Here is a 16,602-nt window from a genome sequence, read left to right as displayed (position 1 = left end):
GATGAGAAGCAGAATCAACCGCTATTCTCATTTCTTTCTTCCACAGTGCGCACCGGTCAGCTTTTATTGAGAAACATTTCCATAATAATCCGACAAGACTTCTCCCGCATTTGTTTGCAATGAAAGACTTAATATCTGTGACCCAAATATGGAGACCCATTTCAAACTTGCTGAAAATTGCTTTTTAATCCTAGCTCTCGAGGATTTCCTTTGAAACCATCTGCCATGCACGCTGGGTACTCTTTTCCTGTATATATGCAGGATTACTATAATATGGATTCTTTTGTGTAACTTAATACATTTCAGCATATTAAAAAATTAGTTGAAATTTCCATTCTTTTCCATTTTCAACTCTATACCATAAAAAAAGACTGTAGAAGTCAAAGTCAGTGGTAAGTTCATAGAGAAACCGACACCCATATTTATCTTATTTACTGCAGTATTTACATTGCAATTCTAATATATTTAGTCAGTCTAACACTGGATAGGATTTAAGCAAATAGTTACAAGTCATTTAACTAATATATCTTATGCACTTAAAATTAAGCCCAAGAATTTTCCTGGATAGGAATGGATTTAAGCATGTGCTTTCCCAACTAGAGCATAGTTTGAAGACTGGAAGACACAATTAACATCATGATAATTAGAGATCAGAAAAAATTTCCACATATTATTTCAAATCTATTGTTCAGCTTTTTCTATTTTCTTGCTATGAACCCTTATGCAGTTGTATTTTTATAGTATAAATACTGAGGAGAAGCAATAAAGTCACATTCATAAACAGAATCTTAAAGTTGGCACATGGAACCATACCTATTTTTGCAATCATCCAAAACATAAAATAAAGAAAATACATTGCTTCCTATCAGGATAATCACAGCCAGAGTGATTGAAATAACATACATTCAGCAAGATAGATTTATAAGAAATTTATTGGATCAACCGATGAGGTAAAAAAAAAAAATCAAACTCTCAATTATTGAGCATTTTCAACATGGAATACGTCTAAAAAATGGCGATTTGCCTGCAAACATTCTGAGCAAAGAAAATAAGGAAAATTATTGCACAGGTTTAGTCACATAAGGTGACACTAACCTGTCAGAAGACAGACAGGCCAGAGCCCGTGAACTTGTGCTTCACACAGACGCACTTGAGAGCAACATAGGTGTGCATGGGCTTCCTGCTAGCAGCTCTCATTCACATTATTCCATTTCACAGCCCGTCACCTAGTATCTAATCAAGTGAATGGCAATACAAAATCCCACACCAAAACATTCCACTCCTAACTGAAGGTAGATTCCTATACTCTTTGATGAATTTTCCCTGGAAAGGAGCAGTGTTAGATATGATTAATATACAGGACAGATCTACACGTGCAGACCTTGGAAGAATGTGGAGAGAAGAAAAAGAAACAAGCAAATAATTTTGTTTCAGCAATAACAGATGTTAGAGAGTCACCCTGCAGACATGTTACTTTTAATACAAAACTGCTCATAAAGCGAGTGAGGGGTAAGGACAAAAATCAATGCCCAATTACCCAGTTATTTCAGTGTTTCCATTTTAATGAGCTTCCTGTATGATTCTGTCCTTTTATTTTTCCTTCGCTAATAATCCTATCAAATTAGTTGTGTCTTAAACATCAGTGAAAAGAAATTCAGCTGTCAAAAAAAAAAATCCTAAGATGGCTGGTAGCAGGTTCTTAAAAATGCCATGTTATACTGTCATTTACTTCTGTATAAACCTAGAGCAAGTCACAAGATCCTACGGTGCTACTTGGGATTAGACTCGAGCGACTGAAAGCAGCTTCATGTTCCGATACATCTGCTGATACGGCAAATGGATAGTAAAAGACTGTAACAGTGCTATGGCATTTGCAGATATAACAGTGCTGGAAAAAACAACCAAATGCATAATAAACAGATCAAGCCCACCTTTCTTTGGCTAAGGGAGGGATTAACTGAAGCCTGGTCTGCATTCCAGCTGGGGAGTAACCCGCTTTCCTGCTAGATTCGATTTGCCACGCACATTATCAATATAGCGCCATAGTTTCTTTCCGCTTTCTTAAACTTGGTCAGTGACGCTGAAGAGCTGGAGAGACACCAGGGATGTAAGCAGTGCTGGTGCTGTGGCTACAGAGTATAAAATGCAATCAATACATGCTTAGCTCTCACCAAGACTGTCTCTTCACATACAGCACAAAAAAAAAAAACCCAAAACCAGAAATAAATACCCGCATAAACCTATGTAGTGAAATACATTGCCAAGGCTTCCAGGCAAGGGCAGCAGAAGCACAGTATGTGAAGGCTAAGCAAGCACTTCACTGATAACATCCAAGTTCTCTACTAAACAACAGGAACCCAAATAACGTCCAACTACTTATCAGAAGCAATTCAGAAAATTTTACATGTGATAGATGTGAAAATATTGATGCTGTATAGATCCTCTACGATCTGCTGAGCAGCATAGCATCACACTGCAAAAATAAGGCTTAGTGCATGTTGGAACAAGAGAGACATCTCCTCTTCATCATATACGTTGGTACATAGGGCCGCAACAGTGGCTTCCGAATTGCGACTGCCATCTAGACACAGCTTCTGTTTAGGCTGCACCCCCTTCTTCTCAATGCTAGACTGCTACTATGTCACCCCAGAGTCTCATCTACAGAATATTTACATCCCACTTTCCTTTACAGTGAATTAAATTGAATATCATTAAGACCACAGGGCAAAAGAAGAGTTAGCAGCAGCCTTTAGGAAGCTTGGAATTCAGACTGATATATTTAAGAGAGAGTGCCATCACAGTGGTAGCAGGCACACGTACACCGACAGACACAAGGGACTTATGCAACAGCTACAAATGACTGTTGCACTTTGAGAGCCCTGTATCTCTTGGGTCACATTCTCCATCATAAGTATTTTCAGAATAAATTTGCTTAGCTGTGTATAACATGGCCCCTCATTAGTACAATGTGAAATCCATAGGCAATTCACATCCCAAAAGGAGCTGTCTAAAGCTACCCCATATTTTTTCACGCACACGTGTAAATCTGCAGGTTTTCAACAGCTGCCACGTAAAAGATGAATTTCAAACCAAATAAAAATCCTCAACAAAAAAAGTAAAGACGAACCCCCAGCAGCCATAACTGTTTACAAAAGAGCTTTCTTGCAACTGACTGGTCCACCAATACCACAGAAATTAGTGATGCGTAACTAATTGATACAAATCTCCTGAGGGGAATATTGCTGCTGGTTATCTTGATAGGAGAAATTTAGTCCAGAAGGATAAATTGGATGGACAGCTGAAAAGCTTTAGTTCTCCTAGTAGGAAAGGAGTTGATCTGGTAAAAAACAGCCCTTAAAGGGATATTATCCTGTCAAAAAGCAGGATTACGAAAAACATTAGTAGCCTTAAAACAACCGAGAGAACTTAGAAAACTTTGTGTTTGTATCAGTAATGCTACTTACTTCCATCAAGTATTTCCACCTGCACACAAAAGGTGAAAAATTGAAGGTGTCAATTTTTTAATATTTCTCCTATTTAAACTTATGATATGAATCTAATTACAAAACTGTTTGCTACAAAAAGTCCATGTTCTTCAATTAGTGACTTCATTTTTGCACCTAGTACTTTTACTTATCAATTCCCCTTCCACTAAGTCCAAGAAAAATAAGAGCATTCAGATATTCCCAGACCTGTAGAAGATTCTCTTCAAGTTTCTGGCAAAATGTTGTATCAGACTTTTCCTGATTAATTTTACTGCTCACTCCTATACAGATTACTCAATTCCATACGCAAGACAGGCACTCCATTCATTACAATCAATTTTTGATAAACAAAATAACAACGCTTAATATGTATGTTGTATGCGAGGCGTGCATTTTTTGCTCCACATAATACGAGATTTATTTTCTTCAAAAACACCCAATTTCAAGTACAGGATTATGTGAAGCAACAGCATAAGTAACAAATTCTCAGCGTACCTCACATGGAGTATTGCTTCATCTGCATGAGTTGTGTAAAACACGTCAGAGTTTCTTGGACTTCAGAAAGAGACCACTGCAGTATACAGAGAGAAAAGACGGGAGATCTTACAGCCAGAACAGCCCATGCTACCCCTGCTACTGCGTTCTGCTGCCAAGACTGAACATTGACAGGGGCTCTCCGGAGGCTATCAGGAAATCAAGCACCTGAAGCTAGCTGATCATTCGGCTGGAAAAATATCAGCAAGAGCTCTTAAACTAACAAAATTCTCCATGTACAACATGATGATTGTTGTCTGTCTAACCAAAGAAACAGACCTTCCAGTCACCCGAACCAGTAATTCCCAAGTTACATGTAAATGAAGATTATTTCCTAACCCTTCATCTTTCTTAGCTAGCAGGTTTGAATCAAGACAGCAGCTGAATCGCATGACATACAAACTTGATGTGGAATTAAGCAAATGTGCTTACCCACCATAAAACTGAGAGGTGTAAGTTATGTGATTGCTCTCAGAGATTTGCCCTGACTGATAAACCTCCTGACCCTTACCTCTATGCCTGACATTACACTCACCATATTTAAGAACATCATAAGCAAATAATTGTGCCCATGGTCACACTGTGCAAATTAAATAATCCACTAATATTAGAGGTATGCTGCAGGAAACAAGTGAATCAAAAGTACCTAGCAGCAAAAGCAGAATCTCTCCAAACTGTAACAGACTGCACAGCGCTAGAACCACATAGGTTTTATTATCACACATTAATCAGTTTCCTTAAGGGTTTTGCCTATACAAAGTATTTTACATTACACTAGCTGAGAATCTCTGCTATCCATAGAGGCCATGGTTGCCCAGATCCTCAGTTAGGGTAATTTAGAGCAACTCTACTCAACTTCTGGCTTGATATTACTTTTAGGTAGTTTTTACTCCAGAAACAGTGGATCACATAGAAGAACAAGGTCACTAAACATGTGACATGTTTAAATAAGCAGCAAATGGTGATGCAACTCTCGGAAAATATACACACATACTGTCACACAGATTAAAATCACACAGCGGTTTTTGCCTGGAGAAACTGGTTTCTGTTACTACATTAACAACACTGCAGAAAAAAAAAGAGCAGAGGTAAAAAGTTTTTTGCTCTATATTTATTGTTGATTACCTGAGATTAGTTATTTGAAATTCCACTGAACAGATCCTTTAATAACACAATAATATTTAATGTAACTTAGTATTTCTACATATGAAATACTTTCCAGCAACAGATATGAGCCCAAAGCATCAAAAGATATGTAAACCTATGGTAAAAATTACCCAAGTTAGTTAGTAATTTGAGCGGGTGGTTCACCAGCTCCGACACAACACAACAGGCTCGGACAGGTAGCATTAGTACCAAACACCCATTGAACAACTAACAGAAGTTAAATAAAGCACACGGAGAGCAAAGCACTGAATGGCTCCACACAACACACTGCACAAAAAGCTGATCTTCAAACTATTTCCATCATAACACAGTTAAAGAGCCTTGCTTCTAAAAAAGATCCAAAACAAAAAACAGCATGGAGGTCAGTTTGAAAGAAGCCGTGCCAACTTACACGAGCTAAGCGAGGACTTGGCCTCACGCAGTCCATTTCAAATAAACATTACCAAATCTGCTATCAGATACATGGATATAACTCTGGAGTCAGTATGAAATTTGTTTTTCACATCCGTGATGACCTAATAAAGCCCAGGCTTCGAGTTGCACTAATTCTAACAAACCTTCTATGTAAGCTTAAGTTTAATTAGCATTACATTATCCCACTTTACCCGGATCACACTCTGAAGACAATGCTGGAGTGAAACATTGCCATGAACCAGGCTGCAAGTCTGTTGTCTCCTATTAGTTTCCAGACGTCTTGGTCCTGCATGCATTCCCATCTTTACTATTTGTGTATGACAAAGAAATATAGTCATATCAGCAAGACCACAGAGAATAATCACTACTCTGTACCTCAGAGAAAAACTGTTTAAGTTGCATTCTCAAAATTGCCCTGCTGTACTGGATAGGTGTGCTGCTGCAAAGACCGCAATTTAAAAATTAGCGTTTAAGCGTTTTCATAACGTGTTGTTCTTTTTTTGATACCGAATGCATATGGTCTATTACAAGACTCAAGGAAACTCTGACATGGTGAAGGATTTACGAGCTATTATGCTAGACAAAATTTGTCATTACATGAAAAAGCACAAAGCAGCTATCCAAACTGGAAATAAGGAGCAGGGGAGAAGAGGAATCGGAACCAGGTTGGACTTTGTGTTATCATCATAAAGCTAGAGCAAACAAAACTAACTGTTATTCACAGATACATCATCACCTGCAAGAACTTAACAACCTAAAGGTTTAATCTCCTACCCAGGACTTCATTGAATCATACCTATAGAATATTGGGTCAAAACACAGCTAATCTGACATAGCAAATTGTTACAAGCACTTTGTTTCAGTGTGACTGAATACAGGACAAGAAATAATCGTGACCGTTAGCCATGATGTTGCAAACAGAACTCTTAGCAAGAGGCACATAATCAGAGAAGCATACAATCAATTCAGACCAACTCGATTGCTTTGTTCAATTTGTCACTGGCATCAGTGACAGAACAAAAAGCTAACTGTGGGACAACCAGAGCAGGAAGTCAAGGCTCTGAAAGATGGCGTTTCCAAAAATACCACCACAACAACAGTATTTTCTGGTCTGATTAAATCTACAATCCAGAAAATTCAACATATCTTAAGTAGTGGCGCCTTAGCCTCCTTCGTCCCCGCCCCCCCCCCCCCCCAAAAGGTGTAGCAGAAACAAAGTGCTTGGATATTATTGTACCTATTTTAATTTGGAGGAAAAGTAAACAACCTGCTTCTCTCCCCATGCCAAAAAACATTATTTGGGGATCCTGCTCACACAAAAACAAGTGGCTTATGGTGGCGTTTTCAATTCTCCACCTTCTAGGGAAGCTAACATGCTGTGGAGCTATTTTAAGAACATCTCATTCACAAAGGTCTCCAATTCAGTCTTCAGAGACAGAGATGATTTTCGTGCTGCTTCAACATCTTTACTGGCATGACATTTGCTTCAGAGGGAGTTCATTTGCTGTTCCAACATCAAAATGGAGCAAGAGCAGCTGCCAGGAGAGGGATAAAAGGAAACACTACTGACAAAGAGCAGCAGGGTCATTTCTGGTGCAAAGAAATGTAGAACAGAGAGAACTGCAGAACTGTCACTTTCTCCAAAAAGCCGCAGGGAATAAAGAGCTCCCCTCTACCTCCTGCGACTGGTGTTTAGCAGCAAGAAGGAAAATGGGACAGAAAGAACTAAACAATCAGGCTGAAGTCTTTAAATGGCAAATTATTATTAAACCAACTTTAAGCACCTGAGCACTGCCAGTTAAAGCCAAGCTCATGCTTAAGCTCTGCAGCGAGCAAAGAATTCAGTAACTCCTTCAGAAAATTCAAAAGAAAACACTTTTGGCTAGAAAGCACTACAGGGTATGGAGTTCAGCGTTTTGGAGGTGTAGTCTTTGGGATGAATTCAAGCGCTAATCGCGCCCTTCATATCTGTATATACAGTACACTGAACAAACCTGGGGCAAAGCTGTCAACTGCAACATGACCACCACAAGAACTACACCGCAAGAGCCGCAAGCAGGGCTGACAGGCTGGTGACGCAACCTAAGTGCCTGTAGAGCTTGGTCTCCAACACCAGAGATCTGCAGTATCCTAGACGACACCAGCTGTCATTTACACCCGTTGCCCCCTACCCCGTATCTCGGTCGTATCTCCGCAGCTCTGCTGAAGAAAGCACCACTCCGCCGTTTGAATCGCTTTTCAAAGCAGCGCCCAAGTTTCTACACTGCTGCTTTAAAGACAAAGATGAGGCTCAGCTTGGTCAACACGCTTTTTTGATAGACTGACAAGCTTATGCTAGGTCATCCTCTTGGTTTGACTACTTGATTTTTTCCCCCTGTCTCCTCATTAATACATTGCCCAGAGCAGGACAGGGATTTGTCCCTCATTCAACAAGATGAGCAGAACCCTGCCCTCCTCTTAGATGAAGGCACATTGCCATCCTTGCAAACTTTTAAGACACAAACCTTTGTACATAATCAAAGTTAAAACAAAATATTCTTTCCCCTGATCCTCACTGTATTTTATTAATAGATTAATTTATTCTTTTCCAGTTTTGTAGAGAAAAGGTTCTAAAGATGAAAACTCTGGAAAATTATTCTTTGCAAAGAAAAGGACTAATATACACCAACGTGAATTTTAATCCTATGATACTTTGTGTATATCAATTTTTATTCTGTTGTATGTTAGGACCACAGTTTATTTAGAGCATGATATTTATCTGACTAACCAAACCCCCTCAAATTCACAGGCATTAGCACCATGTTTATGACACCTTAAGGGCTTCAGCATTAGGGTTTATGAATAAAATATTAGCGGGGTGTTACAGAATACTGAGGACTGTATGTGCAGAGTTGTATATCAAGGTATGTGTGGGCTTGTCAAACACCCACATGATAAATTATCATTAGTGCAGCTCAGAGTACCCGCTTTGTGGATCAGAGACAAATCTGTGCAAGCATCTTATTATGCTTTGTTTCACTTCATGTTACTTTTTCTGCATTAAAGGGTCACAAAAAACCCTACATGCATAAACGCTGAAGGACATTTATGCACAATACTCAGCCCTGAAATCAAAAGACTTCTCATATTCAGAGTCCTGTTTTCACAGCTAGTTCTTGTCGTACAAGAAAAAAAGGCCACAAAGCCTATGTCTGGAACTGGACCATAACATTTTATACTGTGCGATATGATACAATGTTTTGTGGAGAATTTTAAGGTTAAAACACTGCTGAGGAGCATCAAAGAAATAGAACTGGCTGATTACAAATTGTCTTCCATCCCTTGTCCTTATGCAGAGTGCTGTCAAAAAGATTATACCCTTGCAAAGCAAGTGGCAAATCCAAGGGGAAAATAAATCTCTCATGAGTCAGAAAAGACTAAACTTGATACAGTAGATTTTCAAAAGGGGACAAGTCTGTGCCCTGTGTTTCTAATGCACAGTCTTTACTTTTATATGCAGTTTTTAAATGAGTTTAGCAAAGAGCGCCTGACAAATCTAGATATACCAGCATTCAGTGTTTGATACTCAAACAGCAGACTTGCTACTGCTTTACAGCACTCTCACTGTGAATAAAATACTAAGAGACAGATGCATGTCCCCATGAATAACTGTCTTCAGCAGTAAGAGATTAGAATTGATCTGTCCTGTTTCATCAGCACTAGTCACCAATCACATATCTCCATGCATCACTGGGGATGACAAATTAGTTGCAATCAAACTGGGCTTTGGCAGGATCCAGAGCAGCGTCTCTACCTGCCCAGTTCAAATTACTATGGTTAGACTTTGCCAACTCGCTCATCGAGCGGCTCAAACTCATTGAACTACTCACAAAACACTCTTGCTCAAAGTTATATGAGCCAGCTCTGTAACGAGCTCCCCCTCAGCAGACTTATGCTTCTTATACAGAGGCATCAAGAACCAAGGAAGCACTGACTTATGGTAGTACACGATTAATTCATTCTGCAGCCCTGTTCTAAGTAGGAGTGATTCATAGAACTAATAGGTAACACCTTCAAGTAACAGACCTGTATTGAGGAAACAAAGGGTCTATTAGAAGTCAAGCACTTTGTCTGCAAGTTTCATGTTTCCTTAATACTCTTTTAAAAAGTTTTTTTTTCCTTAAACATACCTCCGTAGGAATCAATTGGATCTTGTCCCCCTTAACTTTCATAGCACAAAGTGCCTAAAAAGCAGTTGAACTGACAGTCTTCAGCTTCACAGCACGACAGAGGCCAGGGACACCAATTAGAAGTGTTTATAAACCCAGTGTGGAAGGAAGATATACTTGTTAGGGTGGGCCGTTCAACACTGGCATCTGCCATAACTCCATATGGACGCGTAAGATAAGCGCATCCCTTCAGCTGCCATCTCACCAGTCTCTCGCCTCATTGAAAACAGCTGGTTCAACTTCAAAGGACAAATAAAAGATGGATAATATGGTTGTAGCATTTAGTTAAACTAAAAGAAATTAAAAAAATAAAGTAGCTCCCAGGTTTTACTTATACTTTACAGCCGTGGAAATTGGAAAGCATGTTTTGTAGTAGTCCAGTCAAGAGCTGGCAGGAAAACTGGTTACAGTGCCAGGACTGCAACCCAGTTCACTTCTTTTGCTCTCACTGCTGAAAATTCATCTACATGACAGTGTCTAATGACACTTTTAGAGTATTTCTAAGACAAGACATTTATTTATTAATGTGCAGCCAAAAACAAAGTCACCGTGGATTCGATTCGCTAAAGCTAATAGAAAAAGGTTGTATGACAAATCAATAGGAAGTCAGTAAGTTTAGACAAAGGTGTGTGGGGAGACACTTTATGCTGGATATAGCGTCCTGGTTCAGGCAACTAACCCTATTCACCCAATAGTGGACAAAGGAGTTGCCCCCCCCAGCTGGTGGCAATACATAAGTAATAGCTCAGCCAATACAAAAGTAATAACTCAGCCTTCAGTCTGAGCACTGGAACTGGTTATTTTTTTTTTTTTCTTTGAGACTTACTGAAGATAACCTCTATCCAAAAACTTGAGATGGTTGGAGTTTGATGATAACCACAAAGAAATGGGGCTTCAATAAACAATACAAAACTTTTTTTTGTGGTATTAAAGAAGTCTGTTTTTCCTAAAAATACAGGCAACGTTCATGACACTGTAACGCATCATGTGATACTTGCAATGGAAAGCTGCACCTATGTAACATCCTCAGGTATGGCAAAGATGCTAGGAACAATGCCCATTGTGCTGATCCTTCCTTAAAGCAATAAGGATAAAGAAACAGCACAAGCTTCCGCTGGTACTTCCCTCAGGTTAATTGGCAACCGGTTTGCTCATGAGGAAGTGTAAACAGATGCTTTAAACACTGATGAGAAGTGGATCCAATTCCCATCTTTTCATGAGAACAATACTTGAAAGAACAGGTTCTCAGGGACACAAGCTGCTCCAGGGGAGATGGCTACACAAAGCTGTAAAATACACTACCAGGGATCTAGGCCTGATTTATTCCATATCCATGGCAAAAATGAGTAGGTAAAAACACTCTGCTTGATATTAAACATTGCTGTTCAGAAGCTTCTCTCTAAAGGCTCCATATAGTCAATGGGGAAAGAAATGTTAAGGTGATGTCCAGACACAGCTGAATCAGACTCCTCCAGACAGCAATGCGGTGCACCTCTCTACCCTTCAATGATAAGGAGCCTACAGAGATTAGGCTCCTAAATTAGCACCAAAACTGCACGTCTGTGAACACTTCTCAATAAGCAGTCATTACAAGACTTGCAGTTTATAGCAGAAAAAGGCTTTTTCCATATCACTGAACACTTTGTTTACGACCGTAAATTCAACTATAGTCCAGCAGCAAGAACAAGATAATTTCTTCCTTCCCTTTTCTTCCCAACATGCAGCTGAAGACGACTTTCAGCGAGTACATCAGTAAAAATTAAACTCTACTGAAAATGAATTGTTTAAAGACACACAATCCAATTAACTCAGTAATGCACCTAACTGAAAAAAAAAATTAAGATGACACTCTATATTTGGACTTGAATAATGCCACTGAGACATAAATCTGCAAATACACTTAGAACCCAAGTTTCCATGCAACAATTATTAGGCAATTGCTCTATTTTACTACTTGGAAAGTTTTTGCAAAAACAGAAAGAAAAAAGTCCATAATGAAAATGTGTGGGAGAGTTTTACGAGCCTTCCACTCCTCACAGCACTTCCCTATGCCCAGGCCCACCCAGCTGAGTTCGCATCCACTTCCTTCCATTGTCCCACGCCCCACACCATACCTCTCCAGAGCTTGAGGGGAAGCAGAGACTAAAAGAATCCTTGGGGCATCCCATATTCACATTAGCAGTTTGTTATCAACTTCAATAAAAACTTCAAACAGACAGCTAGAAATACAAGTTCTAAATAAGTACTCTGTCTCTTCTTCCAATACATAGTGTTATAAAATGGCTGTAAACCAAACCTATGCTTTTTTTTTTTTTTTTTTTTTAAAGTGAAGTCTCCGTTTTAAAAACTGTGACATGATAGCAAAACTCTACTATAATTCCAGGCTGGAATATTAGCTAACAACACTTCAAAATGCAACAGAAACAGTTTTAACGAAGCACCTTGACTTAATTCCTGCAAGACTTTTCTTGTTTGCATTCTCAAAGAGCAGACAAAAAGTATCCAAAACCCATTCTTAAAAAGATTTTGCACTCAAGTTTTAGGAACTGCAACAGGCTTTCACACCTATAGTCTCCTTTCCCCCATGCTGTATAGAAGTCCAATGACGTTGCTCAGTTCTTAGAGAGACATACAGAAAAGAGAGATCACAGTACTTGATACTGTACTGGCAGGGATTTGTTGGTAAAACTTCAGCAGTGCAGTTATTACAGTTCTGCTAGGCTTTTTCCCTCTGTTCCGACAGGAACCAGATGCAGAGAAGGCAAGGCTGTCAGCTCACCCGTAACAGGGGCACGTACAAATTCACTGTCAGTTCTTTATTTCCTTTGGAACTGCTCACCCAGTTTAATCATATGAAGGAACCTCTTTATCACTATCACAGTTCATTTAACTCTACTACCATCATGGGTAAGGCTCTGATAACTTTTTCTGCAGTAAAACTATTAATCAGATATGATTAATATTCAGACAAGAAAGTGGAAAGTGTTAAAACTGTCAAATTTTTATTCATCTCTCTGTTTCAAGGAACACTTAAGCTTTAAGGAACCACACTGCATTCCCCAAGCATGCAGATTAATGGCATAAGTGAAGTAAAACAACAAACAACAAGAAATATTTTGGTCCTACGTCAACACCTACTTCACATTTGACACACAGCTTCTGAGCAGGCTAACAAGCATGCTGCAGCAAGCCTCAGAAAAACAGACTTAGAGGAGAATTGTCTGTAGTACCTGCTACCAGCAATCTGCTGAAAATATCTAAAGCCCTCGATTTTTTCTTTTTTTCCTCCTGATCTAAGGCAAGCTCATCCTGTAGTGTGACACTGTGCTTCCCACCTGCCTCTGGAGCCTACAGGCAGGGCTCAGGCCCCTCAGCGCCAGCTCTCTGCGCTTTCCCCAGTCTCACTTGCTTCAAGCCTTTACGGTAAAGCCTTCGAGCTTTACCTTCTGGTCTTCAAATCCAAGGGAAAAAACCAACAACAAAAAAAACCCTTTAAAATCACCACACGCTTTCTCCCCCCCCCCCCCCCCCCCCAAAAAAACCCCACACATTTCGAGGCCAGCTCCCGTCTTTAAAGCACATTCGCCTTTCCGTTAGCCCAGTTAGGCAAGCTTCTTTTGTGAAAGACAGCTTTTGTAATCACCTTCCTCTGGAGAGCGGGGCTGAGGCAGAAACATCTACCTCAGGAAACCGAGCTCCTCTTGCCGTGCTCGGCCCTGGGCGGGGAGCGGAGCCGGCTCAGCCCCCAGGGCCCCGCCACCGCCCCGGGGAGGGGTCGGCCGGCCAGAGGGCCCCGGGGAGCCCCGACAGCGGGCACAGGCCCCCCCCCGAGCGCAGCGGCGCTCCCGCCCCAGCCCTCGCCCCGGCTCCCGCTCCGCTTCCCGCCGCCACCCCTCAGCGCCCACAGTGACCTCCGCGCCCCGCCGCGTCCTTACCTCACCCCGCCCCGGGAGCGCCATTGGCCCCTCCCGCCGCTCATCAGCCGGCTCCCCGCCTCCCATTGGCCGGCTGCCCACCCGCAGGCGGGCGCGCCGGAGACTTCCTCGTCCGTCACCCGGCGCCTCGCGCTGCCATTGGCGGAACGACGGGCGCTTTACCGCCCATCGCCGCTCGTCACTCGCGAGCGGAGCTGTCAATCACGCCGCCGCCTCGCCTCCGAGTACCATTGGCCCAGTAACCCCTTTTCGGGCTTTCGTTTCTCCTCATTGGCTAATTGGGTCGGCTAGGGGGCCGCGGTTGGGCAAAAAGCGGGTCTCGGGGGCGGGACTCGGCCGAGAGGGAGAGCCAATTGGCCGGCGGACCGGAGCGGCACCGCGTGATTGGCAGGAAAGGTGAAGAAGGCGGGGCCACCCGAGGTGAGGGTTGTGTGAGGTGAGGGAATCTCGCGGGGTCTCGCCAGCGCTGGGCGCGGAGGCGCGCGGTGATTGGGCGGCGGGGGTCAAGGGGGCGGGACTGAGTCAGGGAGTCTCTGCAGCGGCCGAGTCCTATGGGCCGGCCGGGCTGGGTCCCGCTCGGTGATTGGGTGGGGGCGGCTCTCGCGGAGCCTGGTGGGCCGGGTCCGATTGGCTGCGGGCGGGTTGTCGGGCGCGCGCCCCGCATGGGGGCGGGGGGGGGGCCGGCGGGGGGAGGGCAGGCCGGCTGCGCGTGCCCGCTGTGCGCTCCGCGCTGGGGCTCCGTGAGGAGGTGAGTGCCGGCGGCGGCGGCGGGGCGGGCGGCCGAGGCGGCGGCGGCGGCGGGGGCCGCGGCGGGGCGGAGCGGCGCTGCGCGGCGGGGGCCTGAGGGCCCGCCGCCCCCCCCCCACCCCTGCCTGCCGCACGCACGCAGCGGAGGCCCCCTCCCCCCCCCCCCCACCGGCCCCGTCCCTCCCCGCCCCGCCGGGGGGGGCTGCGGCCGCCGGCGCCCCCCCGCAGAGGCGCTGCCCGCCGCCGGCGCTGGGCCGGGCTGTCAGGGCGCCGCCGCCGCCCCCACCGCATCCTGCCCTCGCCCCCCTTTGCCCCGCGCTCGCCCCTGTCATTCATTTGTCACTTGCCCGGCTCCCATCGCTTCCTCCTCGCCCCCCGCCTCCCTCCGCTTCTCCGCTGCCCCGTCCCTCGCTCTTCCCCGCCCGCCTCCGCCTCCCTCGCCCCCTGCTGCCCTCCCTCGCCCTCCCCTCGCCCCCTGCTGCCCTCCCTCGCCCTCCCCTCGCCCCCTGCTGCCCTCCCTCGCCCTCCCCTCGCTCCCGCCGGCCCCCCTCACTCCTCCTGGGTGCTCGCGTGTGGCTCGGGCCTGCAAGGAAAAGTTGCAAACTCCCAAGTTTTTGGGTTTCTTTTTTTGGTTTTGGTTTTCTTTTTTTTCTTTTTTTTTTTTTTTTCCCCCCCCTCTATATTTGAGGGCGCAGGTGCCTGGAAGGAGGAAGCTATGTAGGAGGTGCCTGGGCGCTCGGGGAGGTTTCCAGGAGATAAATGGAGAGGATGTGGGAATGGAGGGGGTAGGCTGCTCAGTCCTCTCGGGGTGTTCCAGGGGAGAGACTCCAAATCCTCCTCCCGGAGGGAAGGGGGATTGAGCGCTGTATTTCTTTTTTATTAACAAACCAAACCACCACCACCACCGACAACAACAAAAAAAAAAAGTGAAGGAAAAAAAAAAAAAAAACCCAAACAAACCCCAACGCGGTTGCCCAAGGATGGAGTTTCAGTAGCCAACCACAGCTGGACTCTTGGGGGAAGAGGGTTCGTGCACTCTGGCTCACGCACACATGAAGAGGTTCTCCAAATTGTTTGGCTTCGTGAAGAGATAAGGCCAGCTGAGCTCAATGTTTTTAAAGGTGGGCCGTGTATGATGAAACCCAACTTCTTTTAAAGTGTAGCAGATTTCATTTTTATGGCCAAATGACAGCTTGACCCAGTTGTTATCCAATCAAAGGGCATTTTTTTGAATGTCTCTTTGTGGCACGACAGCCAACGCAAAAATGATGGCGGCTTACAATGGCGGTACGTCTGCGGCAGCAGCAGGTCACCACCACCACCATCACCACCACCTTCCTCACCTCCCTCCTCCTCACCTCCATCACCACCACCACCCTCAACATCACTTGCATCCAGGCTCCGCGGCTGCCGTGCATCCCGTACAGCAGCATGCCTCCTCGGCAGCTGCGGCCGCGGCAGCTGCGGCCGCGGCGGCGGCAATGTTAAACCCAGGGCAGCAGCAGCCATATTTCCCATCACCGGCACCGGGTCAGGCCCCTGGACCAGCTGCAGCAGCCCCAGCTCAGGTACAAGCTGCAGCAGCTGCTGCAGTTAAAGCGCACCATCATCAGCACTCACAACATCCACAACAGCAACTGGATATTGAGCCGGACAGACCTATTGGATATGGAGCCTTTGGTGTTGTCTGGTGAGTAAAGAAAAAAAAAAAAAACAAACCTGAACCGATTTTTCCTTTTCATTTCTTACCAGATCATAATTCATTCTTGTTTTTGTCATTTGAATCAGAATACGAGAAAGCTGCTTACTAGCGATTTTTTTTTACCGGTTCTTCTCTGTTCTTAGAAAGTTGGCTTCACGTGTTTTTGTTGGCAGAACGAGGTTTAGAGTGGTGAAGAGCAACCTCTGACTAACAGGCCGCCCCGTCAGTCTCTTTTGAGAGAAACGCCACATGTTTACATACCTTCTGTGCATTTTATTAGAATATGCATGTTGCGTAGCTAAGCCGTGCTTCCTAAAGTTTCAGGTTAACAAATGAGCATTAGAATATATGTTTTGACCTGACTTAAGAGTTAGAAATTACAAGCGTATGAAAATGTCTTCCTTCTTCAG

The 16,602-nt window shown here is 44.0% G+C and overlaps 2 protein-coding genes across 3 annotated transcripts in view; one reads left to right on the top strand and one right to left on the bottom strand.

Moving 5' to 3' along the window:
* The window catches only part of LYRM9 (LYR motif containing 9), a 38,329-nt gene extending 28,434 nt beyond the window's left edge, over positions 1 to 9,895 (bottom strand). The window contains exon 1 of the mRNA XM_009488898.2: positions 9,770 to 9,895. Coding sequence (XP_009487173.2) covers positions 9,770 to 9,811 — 42 coding nt within the window. The 5' untranslated portion in view covers positions 9,812 to 9,895. The remainder of the gene's footprint in view (positions 1 to 9,769) is intronic.
* A 5,285-nt stretch (positions 9,896 to 15,180) lies between these two features.
* Positions 15,181 to 16,602, top strand: part of NLK (nemo like kinase) — a 65,446-nt gene continuing 64,024 nt past the window's right edge. For both annotated transcript variants that reach the window (XM_075719886.1, XM_075719887.1), the window contains exon 1: positions 15,181 to 16,180. In XM_075719886.1, the coding sequence (XP_075576001.1) occupies positions 15,723 to 16,180 (458 nt within the window). In that variant the 5' untranslated portion in view covers positions 15,181 to 15,722. The remainder of the gene's footprint in view (positions 16,181 to 16,602) is intronic.

Source organism: Pelecanus crispus, chromosome 12 (assembly GCF_030463565.1).
Source record: "Pelecanus crispus isolate bPelCri1 chromosome 12, bPelCri1.pri, whole genome shotgun sequence".
NCBI lineage: Eukaryota > Metazoa > Chordata > Aves > Pelecaniformes > Pelecanidae > Pelecanus > Pelecanus crispus.
This window is presented reverse-complemented; position numbering and strand designations above follow the sequence as displayed.